The 20,866-nt window shown below is 44.1% G+C and overlaps 1 protein-coding gene across 7 annotated transcripts in view; it reads right to left on the bottom strand.

The window, feature by feature from the left end:
• Window positions 1-538: 538 nt before the first annotated feature.
• Window positions 539-20,866, bottom strand: part of slc25a47b (solute carrier family 25 member 47b) — a 59,182-nt gene continuing 38,854 nt past the window's right edge. For 6 of the 7 annotated variants that reach the window (XM_070879366.1, XM_070879369.1, XM_070879371.1 and 3 more), the window contains 2 exons: window positions 7,700-7,982; window positions 539-1,905 (listed from right to left, as the gene is read on the bottom strand). In XM_070879366.1, coding sequence (XP_070735467.1) covers window positions 1,619-1,905; window positions 7,700-7,982 — 570 coding nt within the window. In that variant the 3' untranslated portion in view covers window positions 539-1,618. Of the gene's footprint in view, window positions 1,906-7,127; window positions 7,201-7,699; window positions 7,983-20,866 lie in introns of all 7 variants that reach the window. The other variant, XM_070879372.1, reaches the window with a different exon arrangement.

Raw genomic sequence — 20,866 nt, 5'->3', positions numbered from 1 at the left:
TTCTGCCATTCATTAGGTTTGCTCGACAGGTCAAGGAGAAATTTTCTCTTGGAGGGTGATAGAGTATACAATAGGGCACAATGTGTGGAAGGTACAGTCTACAATTCCTAAATTATAGTGAAACTGTTAAGAGAATGATTTAATTTCAGTTTGTTCCATTTACACAATCACTTTCTGAATAACAAAGCACGTTATTTGTCTTAATTTATATGCACACTTTTTGTACTGCCGGTTTGATTCTGGATAACATTTTCATTAACAATATTAAAATTGTATTTTTGTGAAATATTGTACAAATAACCAGAAGTACAGAATAAATGCACAATGGAGAAAAAAAAACTGTATATGATCAGGCTATTTTTTTGTTCATAATCTGATGCCAAACAAAAAAATATAAAGTTGCTATATTTATATAAAAATATGCAAAAATTAGTTCATTTTCACAAATGTAATTTCAATTATGAAACCACCAATATAGTCAGTGAAAGACACAAAATATATTCTAAATTTACAAAGTAGAAAACGGGAACAGAAAAAATGCAAATTACAATTTTATTTTAGCTTCTGTAGACATATCCTTGACTTTAAAAATGAGTAATATACATTTATATAATGCTTTTTACATCCTCAGTGTCCCAATGCACTTCACTGGCAATTAATTACTTTCAAAGTGCAAGCAAATATAGCAGCCAATTTGTACACAGTAAGATTCAACAAACTGCAATTGAAATAAATTACCAATTTATTTGTTATGTTAGTTAAAGGATGAATATTGGAAGACACTAGGAAAACTGTCAGCTGTGAACCCTCTCACCTGAGTCAGAAGGTTATCAGTTCAAATCCCACTCCAGTTAAGAATCAACCACATATCTGGAGTCACGTATAGACCGGGTAAGGGCGACAGATTTCCTTCCTAAATGGAATTTAGTGAACCAGATGGGTTTTTACAACAATTCAGTAGTTTCATGGTCACCATTATTGATGCTAGCTTTTTTATTTCCAGATTTATTGAATTATCATTTAAATTCCACAGTTGCTGTGGTGGGATTTGAACTCATGTCTCCAGATCATTAATCCAGGCATCTGGGTTACTAGTCCAGGAACATAACCACTATGCCACCATACCCTTATCCCCAAAGATTGAAACACTTGTAAATATTCACACAGATCAGGGAAATAATGCACACCAGCATTCAGCAGCAAGAATTCACAAATTAAACCAAAAGTAAAGAAAACAAGTAACAAGGGGTCCGGTCATCCCTTTTCTAGTTTTAGGATACAGTACTATTTAAATAGCCATATAACAAGGTATCCATTATTCTTTTCTAGAATGAACATTTACATGGATACATTCCCTTTAAAGACTTTGATAATGCTAGTACCTTTTATACAAGTGAAAGTTATGTAGAAAAAAAGCTAAAGGTCCCAAAATTCATGAACTGGTTTCAGAAAACAAAATTCACAAAGTTGCACTGAGATTCAAAGAGCATTAACTACTAGATATTCCCACATTCAGACACCTTCATTAAAAACATTCATTCAAGTCCATGAAACCACATATGTAAGTTTTAACAAATGGATATAAATATGGATTGCCTTCAGAAGTTCTTGCACTGCACTAATCCTTTAAGTTTATTTTTTTGAGGAATGCCAGCACAGTTTCATAAATTACAAATGTTAGTCCATTAACAGGAAATGCACGGACACAGTTCAAGCTCAAGCCCTTGAAGAAAACTCTCATCCCCTCCTGTCTGAAACTTTCAGTAATACAATTTAATACACCACTATATCTCTGCTGTCCCATGCCATCCATCTGCATTCGAGATTTCATGACATCCATGGGAGTTGCCAATATCCAGTAAGTCATGCCAGAGCATCCGCCAGCCAACAACATGGCTGACCAATCTGATAGGGGAAAAAAAGCTTTTATTAATTCAAAATGTGCCCAACATGTAAAACTATTTCTCCATATTCTTATTACACCACTTAATGCAAGCCTGCTTGTAAACATTCTAAAAGACCACAACATTAACTTATAATTGTACAGTGCTTTTAACATAGAAAATGTTTCAAGGCATTTCACAGAAGTGTAATCAGACAAATATAGGTGCAGAACTAAAGGAGGAGAAATTAGGAGGGTTGATCAAAGAGTTGGGTTTTAAGGAGAGTCTGAATGGCTTAAGGCATGGCCATCAATAGTAGGGCAATGGGAAAGGGGATACAAAGGATGCCAGAGTTGGATGAAAGGAAAGTTATCTTTTGGTGGGTGGGGGGCGGGAATGGTTACAGAGATAAAAGGAGATCATGAAGGGATATTAAACACAAGGATGAGGATTTTAAAATTGGAGGAATTGGATGACTGGAAGCTAAAGCAGATCAGCAAGAACAGGAGAGACAGACGAGTGTGACTTAGTGTGGGATAGGGTACGGGCAGCAAAGTTTTGTGAGCTGAAGCTTACAGAGCATGGAAGATGGGAGGCCGGCTGGGCAGGAGAGCATTAGTGTAGTCAAGTCTGGAGCTGACAAATGCATGGACGAGAGTTTCAGTGGCAGAGGTGGGTGATACTACGATGGTGAAAGTAGGTAGTCTTCATGATGGAGAGTACATTCGGCGGAAGCTTAGCTTAGGGTTGAGTGGGGTTGAATCAGACCTGAAACTGTGATCAGGGAGGGACGAATTCAGTGACTAGGATACAGAGTTTGCAATGGGAACCAGAGTTAATAGCTTGTCTTCCTAATGTTTTACCGGATGAAAGTGTGGTTCATTCAAGACAGGATGTCAGATGAAAGTTCTGACAATACAGGCAGTGGAAAGAGGTGCTGGATAGGTTGATCTGGGAATATTCAGCATGCATGTGGAAGCTGACCACATGTCTTCGGATGATTTCACCAAGGAGCAGCCTGTTGCAGAGGAAGCCATGGATACAACCTTGGGAACTCCATAGATAATGGTGCATGGGACGGAAGAAAAGCCATTGCTGAAGATACTCTGGCTATGATTGGATAGGGTAAAGATAGAACCAAGCGAGGAAAGTCTCACTGAGCTGACAACGGAGGAAAGACATTGGAGGAGGATAGCGTGGTCTGCTGCATCAAAGACTACAGAGAGGCTGAGGAAGACGAGAAAGGAAAATGCATCACCGTCACAATCACTGAGAATGTAATTTGACTTTGATTAGCGCGTTTCAATTCTGTACCAGCAAACCTGATTGAAGAGATTGAGACATCGAGTTGGAGCAAAGATGGGCATGAATTTGGCATGTGATGACAAGTTCAAGGATTTTGGAAAGGAATGAGAGGTTGGAGTTGGGGGTGGTAGTTTGCAAGGATAGAGGGGTCAGGGGTGGGTTTTTTGATGAGAGCGTAGGTGATAGCTGTTTAGAAAAGGAGATGGCATGCGAGAAAAGAAAGTGAACATTTACAGTACAGGTTGAACCTCCCTTATCCAGAACCACCGCTCATCCAGAACCATTCCCGGCAACCGGGTGGCGCATGCGCAGACCTCCGACATGAACAAATTGAAGTCCTTCCTCGATGCCAACTCCCGCAATCGCTGGCCCGACTCCGCGATCCACTGGCAAACCCCCCCCACCATGATCTCTCTGCCGCACTCCCAGCCCCAAGCCAGCCAGCCTAGATATCCCCTTGCTCAGTACCTGTACCATCCAATTTAGTGTGACCACCCCTCCTCTGGAAAAATCCCTTATCCAGGCCAGGTCCTGAGGGTTCCCGATAAGGGAGATTCAACCTGTATCAGCTAGTAAGGGGGTCAGGAAGGGAAGTTGGGTGGTCAGTTGCTTAGTGGGAATGGGGTCAAGAGAGTAGGAGGTGGGTCTCGTGGATAAGGTAAGCTTGGAGAGATCATGAGGAGAGACAAGAGAGAAACTAGAGAGGAGAGGAGGGAACTAAAGGATGGGGAGGAAGCAGCAGAGGCAGTTGAAATGACTGTCTCAATGTTCGTGACAACGAAATCCATACACTCCTCGAATGTGTTGGTGGAGGTGAGGGGAGATGGGGCAGGGAAGTGGTTTTAAGGAGATGGTTGGTACTGGAGAAAAGAAGCAAGGGGTTATATTTGCTCTCCAAGATGATCCTGGCAGTTTTGAAAAGGAAAATGAGCCCTGATAGCAATTAATATGGTCCAGCCATATGGCACTGGGATGGCTCAAGTCAGTGTCCCTTATACGTGTCTACCTTTATGCATTAAAGTCCTAGAGTGGGTCTTCTGACTCAGAGGCAAAAGTGCTACCAAATGAGCTAAGCTGAAACTTTTATTCATTCATGAGATGTGGACGTCGCTGGCAAGGCCAGCATTTATTGCTCGAGAAGATGGTGGTGAGCCGCAGATCTTGAACCACTCCAGTCCATCATAGCAGTTTTTTTTAATACTGTGATTTGCTCGGCCGTTTCAGAGGGCAGTCGAAACTCAACCACATTGCTGTGGGTCTGGAGCCAGACCGGCTAAGGACAGCAAATTTCCTTCCCGAAAGGATATTAGTGAACCAGTTGCATTTTTACAACAGCTTCATCATTACTGATACTAGCTTTTTATTCCAGATTTATTTATTTGCCATGATGACAACGATAAATCCTATTATCACTTTTAAAAATTAATTTTAGAAGGAAAAAGTGGTTAATTTTAACCAATTGTCATCCCACAAGTCACATTCAAAACATTATTACACTTCCAGTTTGAAGCATAGAATTGCTAGCAATAGGCATTGGCAACAGAACAAACAAGAGGGAGAAGGAATGTAAGCTTTTGAAACAAAATGCTACAAGGTAAACAACTTTTCATTTCTTGCTCAACAATTTAGAAATCCATTTTCTCTAAAGTGGTGTTCAGTTATTTAAAATATAACCGAATGGCCTCCTTCTGTGCCTATGATTCTATGATAACACATATTGAGATGTGGATTATTTCCAAAATTTGAACACAGGTGTTTTTGTTAACCTCACAGGCAGTGGCATAAGAGTATATTAGTAAAGATAATAAATATTCCCAGCCATGCAATAGTGAACCGAGGGTCTAGCGAGAAGGAGGAACTGAAGGAAATCATTATTAGTCAGAAAATTGTGTTAGGGAAATTGATGGAATTGAAGGCCAATAAATCCCCAGGGCCTGATAGTCTGCATCCCAGAGTACTTAAGGAAGTGGCCCTAGAAATATAGGATGCATTGGTGGTCATTTTCCAACATTTTATAGACTCTGGATCAGTTCCTATGGATTGGAGGGTAGCTAATGTAACCCCACTTTTTAAAAAAGGGAGAGAGAAAACAGGGAATTATAGACCGGTTAACCAGACATCAGTAGTGGGGAAAATGTTGGAATTATTATAGATGTAATAGCAGCGCATTTGGAAAGCAGTGACAGGATCGGTCCAAGTCAGCATGGATTTATGAAAGGGAAATCATGCTTAACAAATCTTCTAGAATTTTTTGAGGATGTAACTAGTAGAGTGGACAAGGAAGAATCAGTGGATGTGGTGTATTTGGACTTTCACAAGGCTTTTGACAAGGTCCCACACAAGAGATTGGTGTGCAAAATTAAAGCATATGGTATTAGGTTAATGTATTGACGTGGATAGAGAACAGGTTGGCAGACAGGAAGCAAAGAGTAGGAATAAACTGGTCCTTTTCAGAATGGCAGGCAATGACTAGTGGGGTACCACAAGGTTCAGTGCTAGAACCCCAGCTATTTATAATATACAGTAATGATTTAGACGAAGGAATTGAATGTAATATCTCCAAGTTTGCAGATGACACTAAGCTGCGTGGCAGTGTGAGCTGTGAAGAGGATGCTAAGAGGCTGCAGGGTGACTTGGACAGATTAGTTGAATGGGCAAATGCATGGCAGATGCAGTATAATGTAGATAAGTGTGAGGTTATCCACTTTGGTGGCAAAAACAGGAAGGCAGAATATTATCTGAATGGTGACAGATTAGGAAAAGGGGAGGTGTAATGAGACCTGGGTGTCATGGTACATCAGTCATTGAAATTTGGCATGCAGGTACAGCAGGCGGTGAAGAAGGCAAATGGCATGTTGGCCTTCATAGCGAGAGGATTTGAGTATAGGAGTAGGGAGGTCTTACTGCAGTTGTACAGGGCCTTGGTGAGGCCACACCTTGAATATTGTGTAGTTTTGGTCTCCTAATCTGAGGAAGGACATTCTTGCTATTGAGGGAGTGCAGCGAAGGTTCACCACACTGATTTCCAGGATGGCAGGACTGACACATGAAGAAAGACTGGATAGACTAGGCTTATATACACTGGAATTTAGAAGAATGAGAGGAGAACTCATAGAAACATATAAAATTCTGACGGGATTGGACAGGTTAGATGCAGGAAGAATGTTCCCGATGTTGGGGAAGTCCAGAACCAGGGGTCACAGTCTAAGGATAAGGGGTAAGCCATTTAGGACTGTGATGCGGAGAAACTTCGTCACTCAGAGAATTGTGAACCTGTGGAATTCTCTATCACAGAAAGTTGTTGAGGCCAGTTCGTTAGATATATTCAAAATGGAGTTAGATGTGGACCTGACAGCTAAAGGGATCAAGGGGTATGGGGAGAAGGCAGGAATGGGGTACTGAAGTTGCATGATCAGCCATGATCATATTGAATGGTGGTGCAGGCTTGAAGGACCGAATGGCCTACTCCTGCACCTATTTTCTATGTTTCTATGAATCTATTGGCCCAAATAGTAACGGGGAGGTGGGAAGGAAGTTTTGCAGTCAGGAAACCCAGAAGAATTGGTTTGCCTCAGGTCCTGCTGAATTTAATGGCAGAACCTGATTATCATTTTTCGACTCTGTTTCCTGGCTGCAATCAGTCAGATTGAGAGTCTTGCGGGCGGGCGAGTAGGCCTTTGGCACCAGGCCGCAGCCAGGGAGCGGAGGGGAGAGGGAAAGTTTGGGGAAGGGGCTGGAAAGATTGGGGGAGGAGGGGAGAAGATCACTGGGATCTCATGGAGGACATGGGGGTGCCGGGAAGAGATCGTGGAAGACATCAGGAGCACATTGGATTGCGGGCGAGGTTAACAGATTTGTCTAATGGTCCGGGGGGGCTGTGGGGAGGAGGGAGGACTCCTGCTCCTCCTTGTTCAGAAGCTGTGCTGGAAAAGCACTTACCTCTTTCATGCACCAGTCCTCATCTCCCTTTAGCTGTTGTGTTTCCCCGAAACCCGGCCGGCCAGCATTACTGCTGCAACAGTGAAAAAAAACTGATGCACGCAGCCTCATTAAAATATTTAAATAAGTGTCCTACCTCCTGGGAGCGGGTTGGTCACGCAGCCCCTGTTCCACCTCGGTTTAAACCGGAAGTAAGCGAGTTGAATTCTGGTTTGAGATTTTTTTTTACATTTTTACTTCCCACCCGACCCAAACCCACCTGCTTTTGGGGGTTAAAATTCCTCCTGCTGTGTCTGTTTACAATTACCTGTGAACAGTGTTATATAGGGATGAACAATAAATGCTGGCCTTGCTAGAGACACCCATATCTTAAGAATTAATTTGTTTAAATGTACAGTCAAGGCACGGTGGTTAAAATAATAAAAAGAATTTGATAGGGTAAATACAGAGAAACTATTTCTTCTGGTGGAGAAATCCAGAACAAGTGGACACAATCTTAAAATCAGAGTTAAGCCATTCTATATAAGCATCTGTTGAACGGACATTTAAAATGGTTCAAAATTTGTAAATACCTGGTTTATGTTGTCCTTGTGGTGTTAACCATTCAGTGAAAACAGAGTATGTCACAAAATATAATCCAAAACATGGGATGTCTCTTAACCACAGTGCAGTAATACCTCTGTACAATCCGCAAATCCCTTCCTCTTTTAGTACTGTTATTAGGCAGTGGATTGGGCCTCTGTATTTGGGGTTTGATAACAGGCCATGAGATAAAGGACCTTGGTATGACTGATGAGGATGTGTCTGATTTTGCTGCCTTATCTTGATTAGGTCAATAGGAGCAAACACCACAGCCTGAAAAAAAAATTAACAAGATGTTTTAAATGACAATATAAAGACAGATACAGTCTGTCAGATTAAAAATTGCTTTTAAAAAATTGGGGCCCTGTGAGGTAGTTATGAAGCCTCTAGGACAAAGCTAGGCTAGGGACAACATTCTCCCCATTTAAAAAAAACAGTATTTTTCAAAATCTACTTACAAATATTGGTTAACGTGAACCATCTATGGCTTTAATGATTTAAGCCCTGGACTTTGTGTGCCATGAATTGATCTGTTCATAATTTATGGTTCTATTACATGTGGAGTCCCAACACAGCACTTAATTTGCAGAGAATTCCCCAATCTATCCTATAAAACCGTATAATAAATAGTCTTCCTGTAATCTGTCAATGTTAGACATACAGGTTGAACCTCCCTTATCCGGTACACTCGGAACCTGGCCTGTTCTGAATAAGAGATTTTTCCGGACGAGAGGAGGTCACGTTAAATTGGATGGTACAGGTACTGAGCAAGGGAATATCAGGGCTGGCTGGCTTGGGGCTGGGAGTGCGGTAGAGAGATTATGGTGTGGGGGAGTGTGGTGGATCGTGGGGTCAGGCCAACGATTGTGGGAGTTGGCAGCGAGGAAGGACTTCAATTTGTTCATGTTGGAGTTCTGAGCATGCGCTACCTGGTGGCCGGGAATGGTTCTGGATGAGGGAGATTCAACCTGTATTAGTAAACAATAGCATGGTTAAGAATAATAATTCCCTCTATTAGGTGACCTCTTCTGTCCTCCCCTCCAAAAAACAAAACTTCTAGAGCATACTTCCCACAGATGCACTAATAGAACTTAATGAGACTCAGGTGCCAGGAATGCAAGTCAAAAGATTGATCTTCTATTTGTACTACAGGTTGATGGTCCGAAATCCGGAGTTCCAAAATTCGGGATGTTCCAGAATCCAGACACCGGGCCAATTCGTGGCAGGGTCATCCGGAAACCGGAAAATATTTTGAAATCCGGACTCCCCCGCCTCGGCGGCCCAACCTCCCCCACCCCCAGCCCTCGGCGGCCCGACCTCGCCCCGGCCCTCAGCGCCCCAACTTCACCCCGGCCCTCGGCGGCCCGACCTCGCCCCGGCCCTCAGCGCCCCAACTTCACCCCGGCCCTCGGCGGCCCGACCTCGCCCCGGCCCTCGGCGGCCCGACCTCGCCCCGGCCCTCAGCGCCCCAACTTCACCCCGGCCCTCGGCGGCCCGACCTCGCCCCGGCCCTCAGCGCCCCAACTTCACCCCGGCCCTCGGCGGCCCGACCTCGCCCCGGCCCTCGGCGGCCCGACCTCGCCCCGGCCCTCAGCGCCCCAACTTCACCCCGGCCCTCGGCGGCCCGACCTCGCCCCGGCCCTTGGCGGCCCGGCCCGGCCTCGCCCCGGTCCGACTTTGCCTCCCCAACCCCCCCCCCGCCCTTTACCTCGGCGGACCGACCTCGCCCCCTTACCTCGGTTGCCCGACCCCACCTACCTCGGCCCAGGCAAAGACATTCCAAAATCCGGAAATACCCAGAATCCGGAACGGCATTGGTCCCGAGGTTTCCAGATTTCGGACACTCAACCTGTACTACTACTACTGGTATTTATAAAGCACCTTTAACGTAGTAAAATGTCCCAAGGCACGTCATTGGAGTGTTATAAGACAAAGAATGGACACCGAGCCACATAAGAAATTAAGGCAGATGACCAAAAACTTGGTCAAAAAGGCAGGTAAAAAGTGGAAAGAGAGGTAGAGATGGAGAGGTTTAGGGAGGAGTTCCAGAGCTTAGGACCTAGGCAGCTGAAGGCACGGCTACCGATGGTTGAGCAATTATAATCAGGGATGCTTAAGAGGGCAGAATTTGAGGAGCGCACATATCTCCGGGGTGCAGGGGGTGGGGGAGGGCTGTGGGGCTGGAGAAGATTACAGAGATAGGAAGGGGCAAGGCCCTGGAGCGATTTGAAAACAAGGATGAGAATTTTGAAATTGAAATGTTGTTTAACCGAGGGCCAATGTAGATCAGCGAGCACAGGGGTGATGGGTGAAAGGGACTTGGTGTGAGTTAGGACATGGTGTGGAAATGTATTTTTATCTAAGCTGTACAACTATATTTTTGTACCCTTTTTAATATAAAACAAAATGGAGTCCTGGTCCTTCCAGAAATTTCTGCAACAAGCAGTTGGTTTGCAAAAACAGCTAAACCTGGCTTGAAATGGCTGATAGCCACCAGACAGCTAGGAGACAAGTCCTGCTGAGACAAGTAGCACCCATGGTGCTCTCCTATTGTTTATACGACACCAGTTCCACTCCACCCCACCCTTTTCGAAGTACTCAAACCAGCCATTATCTCTTGTAGAGACCTCATCCATTTGGTGCAAAAAGATAACTGACCAGGAAACTGGACAATCCTGACACAATGCAAGGCAAGTAATAGCTCATTACCACACTCTCATCGAGTAATGGTCGGCTGGCCAACGAATAACCCTGACAAAAGGAAATATCTGGAAACCATGTCAGGACAAGGATGTAGTAATTAACTCTTTATCTGTATTCACTGACTGCGAGACAGAGCCGATACACAGGGAGAGGCCATAACTTGGGTTTTACAGTATAAATATCTCGTGAAATTGTACCATTTGGAAGGTGTTCACTTAGCTATTGACTGAGTGTGACCTTTCCCTTGCTAGCAAGTAAATTAAAGAAACTTCTGCCGGAGCTGAAGGTGTCTGAGTCGTTTATCGGGAGTCGAGATTTCGACAATGGGCAGCCGAGTTTTGGATGACCTCACGTTTACTAGGGTAGAATGTGGGAGGCCAGCCAGGAGAGTGTTGGAATAGTCAAGTCTCGAGGTAACAAGGCAGGGAAGAGGGTTTCAGCAGGAATGAGGTGAAGCAGGGGCAGAGACAGGCGATGTAATGGAGGTGGAAATAGGCGGTCTTAGTTATGTCACGGATTTGTGGTCGGAAGCTCATTTCAGGATTAAATATGACATCAAAGTTGCGAACAGTCTGGTTCAGCCTCAGACAGGTGCTAGGGAGAGGGATGGAGGCATGAACATAACAATTAGGAGTAGGAATAGGTCATTCGACCCCTCTGCCATTCAATGAGATGATGGCTGATCTTCCACCTCAACTCCACTTTCCTGCACTATCCTCATATCGCTTGATTCCCTCAATATCCAAATATCTATCGATCTCTGTCTTGAATATACTCAAATACTGAACCTCCACAGCCTCAGGAGTAGAGAATTCCAAAGATTCACCACCCTCTGGAGTGAAGAAGTTTCTCTTCATCTCAGTCGTAAATGGCCAATCCCTTATTCTGAGACTGTGATCCCTGGTTCTAGACCCCTCAGCCAGAGGAAACATCCTCCCTGCAGCTACCCTGTCAAGCCCTGTAAGAATTTTCTTCTAAATTCTAGAGAATATAGGCCTAGTCTACTTGATCTCTCCACATAGGACAATCCCCCATCCTAGGAATCAGTCTGGTGAACCTACGTTGCACTCTCTCAATGGCGAGTATATCTTTCCTTAGGTAAGGAGACCAAAACTGTACATAATACTCCAGGTGCGGTCTCACCAGAGCCCTATATAATTGCAGTAAGACGTCCTTACTCATGCTCAAATTCTCTTATAATAAAGGCCAACATACCATTTGCTTTCTTAATTGTCTGCTGAACCTGCATGTTAACTTTCAGTGATTTCTGTACAAAGACACCCAGGTCCCTCTGAACACCAACATTTCCCAATCTCTCACCATTTAAAAAATACTCTGCTTTTCATATTTTTCCTACCAAAGTGGATAACTTCACATTTCTCCACATGATATTCCATTTGCCATGTTCTTGCCCACTCACTTAGCCTGTCTATATCCCCTTGAAGTCTCTTTGCATCCTCCTCACAACTTACATTCCCACCTAGCTTTGTATCGTCAGCAAACCTGGGTTTATTACATTTGGTCCCCTCATCCAAATCATTGATATAGATTTTGAATAGCTGGGGCCCAAGCACCGATCCTTGTGGCACCCCACTAGTTACAGCCTGCTAACATGAAAATGACCCGTTTATTCCTACTCTCTGATTTCTGTCAGTTAACCAATCCTCAATTCATGCTAGTATATTACCCCCCAATCCCATGAGCCCTAATTTTGTTCAATAACTTCTTGTGTGGCACCTTATTGAATGTCTTCTGAAAATCCAAATACACCACATCCACTGGTTCCCCCTTATCTATTCTGCTAGTTACAACCTCAAAAAACTAACAGGTTTGTCAAACATGATTTCCCTTTCATAAATCCATGTTGACTCTGCCCAATCCTATTCTAAATGCCCTGTTACCACGTCCTGAATAATAGATTCTAGCATTTTCCCTGCTACTGATATCAAGCTAACTGGTCTATAGTTCCCCGTTTTCTGTCTCCCCACTTTCTTAAATAGTGGGGTTATATTAGCTATCTTCCAATCTGCGGGAACAGTTCTAAAATCTATGGAATTTTGGAAGATGGCAACCAATGCATCCACTATCTCTATAGCCACCTCTTACAAAACTCTAGGCTATCAGGTTATGGGGATTTATCGGCTTTCAGTCCCATTAATTCCTCCAGTACTATTTTTTTTACTAATACTAATTTCTTTCAGTTCCTCATTCTCGCTAGACCCTTGGTTCTCCACTATTCCCCGTTATAATTTCTCCTGTCTCAGCCTGTAGGGGACCCACATTTACTTTTGCTAATCTTTTCCTTTTTACATACCTATAGGAGCTTTTACAGTCTGTTTTATGTCCCTTGCTAGTTTACTCTAGTATTCTATTTTCCCTTTCTTTATCAATTTCTTGGTCTTTTGCTGAATTCTAAAATGCTCACAATCCTCAGGCTTACTGCTTTTTTTGGCAACATTATAAGCCTCTTCCTGTGTGATCTGATACTATCGGTTGGTCATCTTTTCTGGTAGGGGTTTGTGTGCCTTAAAGGAATGTATGTTTGTTGTAAATTATGTATTAGTTATTTAAATGCTAACCATTGCTTATCTACCGTCATATCTTTTAATGTAGTGTCCCAATCTACCTTAGCCAACTCTCCCCTCATAGTTTCCTTTGTTGAGAGTTAAGGCTCTAGTTTCGGATTTAACAAAATCACCTTCAAACTTAATATAACATTTTATCATATTATGGTCATTCTTCTCTAAGGGGCCCTTTACTACAAGGTTATTAATTAACCCTTTCTCATTGCACAATACTAGATCTAATAGCCTGTTCCCTAGTTGGTTCCTCAAGTGATCTAGAAAACTATTTTGTATACACTCCATGAATTCGTCCTCCACACTATTACTACAAATGTGAAAATTTAGATACCGTGGCGGGGTTGAGTGAAGAGCCGGGTTTAAAAAAAAATTTGTTCATGGGATGTGGGCGTCACTGATAAGGCCAGCATTTATTGCCCATCCCTAATTGCCCTTGAGAAGATGGTGGTGAGCCACCTTCTTGAACCACTGCAGTCCGTGTGGTGAAGGTAATCCCACAGTACTGTTAGGGAGGGAGTTCCAGGATTTTGACCCAGCGATGAAGCAGGATCGGCGATATATTTCCAAGTCAGAATGGTGTGTGACTTGGAGGGGAACATGGAGGTGGTGGTGTTCCCATGTGCCTGCTGCCCTTGTCCTTCTAGGTGGTAGAGGTCACGGGTTTTGGAGTTGTTGCCAAAGAAGCTTTAGTGAGTTGCTGCAGTGCATCTTGTAGATGGTACACACTGCAGCCACGGTACGTTGGTGATGGAGGGAGTGAATGTTTAAGGTGGTGGATGGGGTGCCAATCAAGTGGACTGTTTTGTCCTGGATGGTGTTGAGCTTCACTCATCCAGGCAAGTGGAGAGTATTCCATCACATTTCTGACTTGTGCCTTGTAGATGGTGGAAAGGCTTTGGGAAGTCAGGAGGTGAGACATTCGCCGCAGAATATCCAGCCTCTGACCTGCACTTGTTGCCACAATATTTATGTGGCTGGTCCAGTTAAGTTTCTGGTCAATGGTGACCCCCAGGACATAGACATGCTAAGTGAGTGGGCAAAAATTTGGCAGATGGAGTATAATGTTGGAAAGTATGAGGTCATGCACGCTAGCAGAAAAAAAATCAAAGAGCAAGTTATAGAAACATAGAAAATAGGTGCAGGAGTAAGCCATTCGGCCCTTCGAGCCTGCACCACCATTTAATGAGTTCATGGCTGAACATGCAACATCAGTACCCCATTCCTGCTTTCTCGCCATACCCCTTGATTCCCCCTAGTAATAAGGATTACATCGAACTCCTTTTTGAATATATTTAGTGAATTGGCCTCAACAACTTTCTGTGGTAGAGAATTCCACAGGTTCACCACTCTCTGGGTGAAGAAGTTTCTCCTCATCTCGGTCCTAAATGGCTTACCCCTTATCCTTATACTGTGACCCCTGGTTCTGGACTTCCCCAACATTGGGAACATTCTTCCTGCATCTAATCTGTCTAAACCCGTCAGAATTGTAAACGTTTCTATGAGATCCCCTCTCATTCTTCTGAACTCCAGTGAATACAAGCCCAGTTGATCCAGTCTTTCTTGATATGTCAGTCCCGCCATCCCGGGAATCAGTCTGGTGAATCTTCGCTGCACTCCCTCAATAGCAAGAATGTCCTTCCTCAAGTTAGGAGACCAAAACTGTACACAATACCCCAGGTGTGGCCTCACCAAGGCCCTGTACAACTGTAGTAACACCTCCCTGCCCCTGTACTCAAATCCCCTCGCTATGAAGGCCAACATGCCATTTGCTTTCTTAACCGCCTGCTGTACCTGCATGCCAACCTTCAATGACTGATGTACTATGACACCCAGGTCTCGTTGCACCTCCCCTTTTCCTAATCTGTCGCCATTCAGATAATAGTCTGTCTCTCTGTTTTTACCACCAAAGTGGATAACCTCACATTTATCCACATTATACTTCATCTACCATGCATTTGCCCACTCACCTAACCTATCCAAGTCACCCTGCAGCCTCATAGCATCCTCCTCGCAGCTCACACTGCCACCCAACTTAGTGTCATCCGCAAATTTGGAGATGCTACATTTAATCCCCTCGTCTAAATCATTAATGTACAATGTAAACAGCTGGGGCCCCAGCACAGAACCTTGCGGTACCCCACTAGTCACTGCCTGCCATTCTGAAAAGTATCCATTTACTCCTACTCTTTGCTTCCTGTCTGCCAACCAGTTCTCAATCCACGTCAGCACACTACCCCCAATCCCATGTGCTTTAACTTTGCACATTAATCTCTTGTGTGGGACCTTGTCGAAAGCCTTCTGAAAGTCCAAATACACCACATCAACTGGTTCCCCCTTGTCCACTCTACTGGAAACATCCTCAAAAAATTCCAGAAGATTTGTCAAGCATGATTTCCCTTTCACAAATCCATGCTGACTTGGATCTATCATGTCACCTCTTTCCAAATGCGCTGCTATGACATCCTTAATAATTGATTCCATCAATTTACCCACTACCGATGTCAGGCTGACCGGTCTATAATTCCCTGTTTTCTCTCTCCCTCCTTTTAAAAAATTATTATTTAAATGGAGAAAGATTGCAAAGTGCGCAGTACGGTGGAACCTGGGTACTTGTGCATGAAACACAAAAGGATAGTATGCAGGTACAGCAAGTGATCAGGAAGGCCAATGGTATCTCAGCCTTTATTGCAAAGGGGATGGAGTTTAAAAGCAGGCGAGTCTTGCTACAGCTATATAAGGTATTGGTGAGGCCACACCTGGAATACTGCGTGCAGTTTTGGTTTCCATATTTACGAAAGGATATACTTGTTTTGGAGGCAGCTCAGAGAAGGTTCACTAGGTTGATTCCGGGGATGAGGGGGTTGGCTTATGAGGAAAGGTTGAGTAGGTTGGGCCTCTACTCATTAGAATTCAGAAGAATGAGAGGTGATCTTATCGAAACGTATAAGATTATGAGGGGGCTTGACAAGGTGGATGCAGAGAGATTTGTTTCCACTGATGGGGAAGACTGGAACTAGAGGGCATGATCTTAGAATAAGGGGCCGTCCATTTAAAACAGAGATGAGGAGAAATTTCTTCTCTCCGGTGGTTGTACATCTGTGGAATTCACTGCCTCAGAGAGCTGTGGAAGCTAGGACATGGAATAAATTTAAGACAGAAATAGACAGTTTCTTAAACGATAAGGGGATAAGGGGTTGTGGGGAGTGGGTGGGGGAGTGGGTGGGGAAGTGGAGCTGAGTCCATGATCAGATCAGCCATGATCTTATTGAATGGCGGAGCAGGCTCGAGGGGCCGTATGGCCTATTCCTGTTCCTATTTTTTATGTTCTTATGATGGGGGGGGGGGGGGATTCAGCGATGGTGCTGCTATTGAATGTCAAGGGGCATACAGATGAGAAATGTCATAAGAACATAAGAAATAGGAGGAGTATGGCTGATCCAATCGTGAACTTCCCTGCCCGCTCTCCATAACCCTTATCCCCTTATCTTTTAAGAAACTGTCTATTTATGTCTTAAATTTATTCAATGTCCCAGCTTCCTCAGCTCTCTGAGGCAGCAAATTCCACAGATCCACAACCCCCAGAGAGAAGAAATTTCTCCTCATCTCTGTTTTAAATGGGCGGCCCCTTATTCTAAGATCATGCCCTCTAATTCTAGTCTTCCCCATCAGTGGAAACATCCTCTCTACATCCACCTTGTCAAGCCCCCTCATAATCTTATACGTTTCAATAAGATCACTTCTCATTCTTCTGAATTCCAATGGGTAGAGGCCCTACCTACTCAACCTTTCCTCATAAGTCAACACCCACATTTCTGGAATCAACCTTGTGAACCTTATCTGAACTGCCTCTAAAGCAAGTATATCCTTTCGTAAATATGGAAACCAAATCTGTACGCAGTATTCCAGGTGTGCCCTCACCAATACCCTGTATAACTGTAGCAAGACTTCCCTGCTTTTATACTCCATCCCCTTTGCAATAAAGGCCACAATTCCATTGGTCTTCTTGATCACTTGCTGTACCTGCATACTATCCTTTTGTGTTTCATGCACAAGTACCCCCAGGTCTCGCTGTACTGCAGCACTTTGCAATCTTTCTCCATTTAAATAATAACTTGCTGTTTGATTTTTTCTGCCAAAGTGTATGACCTCACACTTTCCAACATTATACTCCATCTGCCAAATTTTTGCCCACTCACTTAGCCTGTCTATATTCTTTTGCAGAATTTTTGTGTTCTCCTCACACATTGCTTTTCCTCCCATCTTTGTATCGTCAGCAAACTTGCCTACGTTACACTCGGTCCCTTCTTCTAAGTCGCTAATATAGATTGTAAATAGTTGGGGTCCCAGCACTGATCCCTGCGGCACCCCACTGGTTACTGATTGCCAACCGGAGAATGAACCATTTATCCCGACTCTCTGTTTCCTGTTCGTTAACCAATCCTCTATCCATACTAATATATTACCCCAACCCCGTGCTTTTTTATCTTGTGCAGTAACCTTTTATGTGGCACCTTGTCAAATGCCTTCTGGCAGTCCAAATGCACCACATCCACTGGATCCCCTTTATCCACCCTGTTCGTTACATCCTCAAAGAATTGTAGCAAATTTGTCAAACATGACTTTCCCCTTCATAAATCCATGCTGACTGTGTCTGACCAAATTTTGCTTTTCCAAATGTCCTGCCACTGCTTCTTTAATAATGGACTCCAACATCTTCCCAACCACAGATGTTAGGCTAACTGTTCTATAATTTCCTGCTTTTTGTCTGCCTCCTTTTTTAAATAGGGGCGTTACATTTGCAGTTTTCCAATCTGCTGGGTCCCCCCCAGAATCCAGCATACACGTGGAAACTGACGCTGTGTTTACGGATGATGTCGCCAAGGAGCAGCAGATATGAGAAATAGGAAGGAGCCAAGGACTGATCTTTGGGGGACCGCAGAGGTACCTGTGCAGGAGTGGGAAGAAAAGCCATTGCAAGGAATTTTCTGGCTATGATTCAATGGATAAGAATGGAACAAGGCGAGTGCAGTTCAACCCAGCTAGACGATGGTGGAAAGGCGTTAGAGATGAATGGAGTGGTCAAAGGCTGCAGAAAGCTCAAGAAGGATGAAGAGGGATAGTTTGCCATTGTCACAATCACAAACGATGTCATTTGTGACTTTGATGAGGGCTGTTTCGGTCCTGTGGCAGGGGCGGAAACCAGATTGGAGGGATTCAAACATGGAGTTCCAGGAAAGATGTACACGGATTTGAGAGGTGACAACACGTTCAAGGACTTGGGAGAGGAAAGGGAGGTTGGAGATGGGGCGGTAGTTTGCAAGGATGGAGGGGTCAAAGGTTGGTTTTTTGAGGAGAGAAAAGAAAAAGAAATACTTGGATTTATATAGCGTCTTTCACGACCACTGGATATTTCAAAGCGCTTTACAGCCAATGTAGTACTTTTTGAGTGTAATCACTATTGTAATGTAGGCAACACGGCAGCCAATTTGCATACAAGCAAGTTGCCACAAACAGCAATGTGAGAAGGACCAGAGAACCTTTTTGTTTGTTATGTTGATTGAGGGATAAATATTGTCCAGGACACAGGGGATAACTCACCTGGTCTTCTTTGAAATAGTGGCAGGGGATATTTTATGTCCAATTGAGAGAGGAGACAGGGACTCGGTTTAATATCTTATCCAAAAGACGGCACCTCCGACAGTGCAGCACTCCCTCAGCACTGCACTGGAGTGTCAGACTAGATTTTTTTTATGCTCAAGTCAGGACTTGAACCCACAACCTTCTGACTCAGAGGCGAGAGTGTTACCCACTGAGCCACAGCTGACAGAAGGATCTGAGAGGGGTGATGACGGCAAATTTGAAGGAGAGGGGCGCAGGACCTGAGAAGAGTGAACAGTTAACAATGTAACCCACATGGGAGCCAGAAAAGGAAGTTGGTTGGTTAGCAGTTTAGTGGGAATAGGGTTGCGGGAGCAGGAAGTGGGTCACGTGGACAAGATGAGCTTGGAGAGATCATGAGCAGAGATCGGTCAGAAACTGGAGAAAGATGCGAGTTCAAGGCTAGGGCAGGAGGGAACCTTAGAGGACATTGGCCCGGTGGGTTAGGGGAAGGAAGAGAAGTGGCAGAGGCAGCTGCTCGGATGGTCTCAGTCCTAGAGACAAAGAAGTCCATGAGCTCCTCACACTAGTTGTTGGAGGTAAGTGTGGTGGAGACAGGGGAGAGAGGTTTAAGAAAACGGTTAGCAGTAGAAAACAGTAGTTGGGGCTATCTTTGTATTCCAGAATGATTGTGGATAGCAGTTTTGGCAGTAGGACGATAATGCTTTATGTGGTCCAGACCGGTCTGGCGGTGAACAGCTAAATCAGTTGTCCACCACATCTGTTCAAGTCTGCATCCCTTGGACTTGAGGGAGTGGAGATGTGGGCTGTACCAGGTGGAACAGCCAGGGTGAGCGAGAGTCATTGTTTTAAATAGGGACTAGGGCATCAAAGGTGGTGGTAAGGGTGTGGTTCAGCAGATCGGTAACTGCAGAAATGTCGTGGGGTATGGAGGGCCAAAGCCTAGACAGTTGGAATTTCATAAGTGCAGTTGTAAGGGAGTTGGGAGAGAGTTTTTCCAGGGGCGGACACTGAAGGAAGTAGGGTTGGGTGAGTGAAGGGGGATGTTGGTGGCGATATAAGGAAGTGGTCAGAGATGGCCTTATCTTCTATTGACACGGTGGGAGTAGCAAGGCCACAAGATGGCAAGGTCAAGGGGGTGGCCGTGATTATGGGTTGGGGAGTTCACATGGAGGGAGAATAAGGGAAGATAGGAGGGTAGTGAACTCAGAGGAGAGAGAGCATGATGAATTGAAATGGAGGTTGAAGTCACCGAGGATGAGAAGTCGCTCGATGCAGAGGCTGAGGGAGGAAAGCAGTGAAGCTGTCACGGTGATTACATTTTTATCGTACTTGGGTGGGCGATAGAAAACGAGAGGTGAGAGGGGTGGAACAAGGCAAGATGCTCAAAGAAAAGAGAAAATGTCAGAGGAGTTGGGGCACAGACCCAGGTGTGACTTGGTGATGAGAGTCATCTGCTACCACGGCAGTCTGGGAGTGGCAAGTTATAGTCAGGCGAAGAGGCTTTATTTAAGGGCAAGATATCATCATCCTTCAGCCAAGTTTCTGTTGGCCAAGACACGGGGAGAACTTAAATTTTCTTCTTCAAGTCGTGCAATGGAATGTTTTATGTCCACTTGAACAAGTGCTTCAGTTTAAAGTCTCATCTGAAAAACAGAACCTGACAATGCAGCACTCCCTCAGTACTGCACCGAAAGTCAGTCTAGATTACGTGCTCAGGTTTTGCAGTGGACCGTGAACCCATGACCATCTGACTCAGAAGTGAGAATACGACCAAGAGCCAAAGATGCTGTATGTAAGCAATGTTCGGCTTGCGACTATTTACAGACATTAGCAAAATTGTGAAGCCCTTTAATGATTTATTAACACTATTTAAATCAGTAATCAGAAAACATTTTACAATAAAGTAATAATGGAGAACTCCTGGTAATCTGTAAATTAGTGGCAGCACATGCATTCAAACCCATTATCTTTCTTTTCTAGTGAGACCACAGATAAAGGGTGTACTGCAAATAAACCCAGAGTATCAAGTCATTCCAAATTTAGGATACATTAGATATTTCATCTGAAGACAAGTCGTAAGTTTCATAGGTCAGTTAGGGGTATAGTAACATAGTGGTTATGTTACTAGAATAGTAATCCAGAGGTCTGGACTAATGATCAGGAGGAGTGAGTTCAAATCCCACCACGGCAGCTGGGGAATTTAAATTCAGTTAATTAAATAAAATCTGGAATAAAAAACTAGTGTCAGTA

This window comes from Pristiophorus japonicus, chromosome 4 (genome assembly GCF_044704955.1).
Source record: "Pristiophorus japonicus isolate sPriJap1 chromosome 4, sPriJap1.hap1, whole genome shotgun sequence".
Lineage (NCBI taxonomy): Eukaryota > Metazoa > Chordata > Chondrichthyes > Pristiophoridae > Pristiophorus > Pristiophorus japonicus.
Note: the sequence above shows the minus strand (reverse complement) of the source record. Positions and strands in the feature narration are given on the sequence as shown.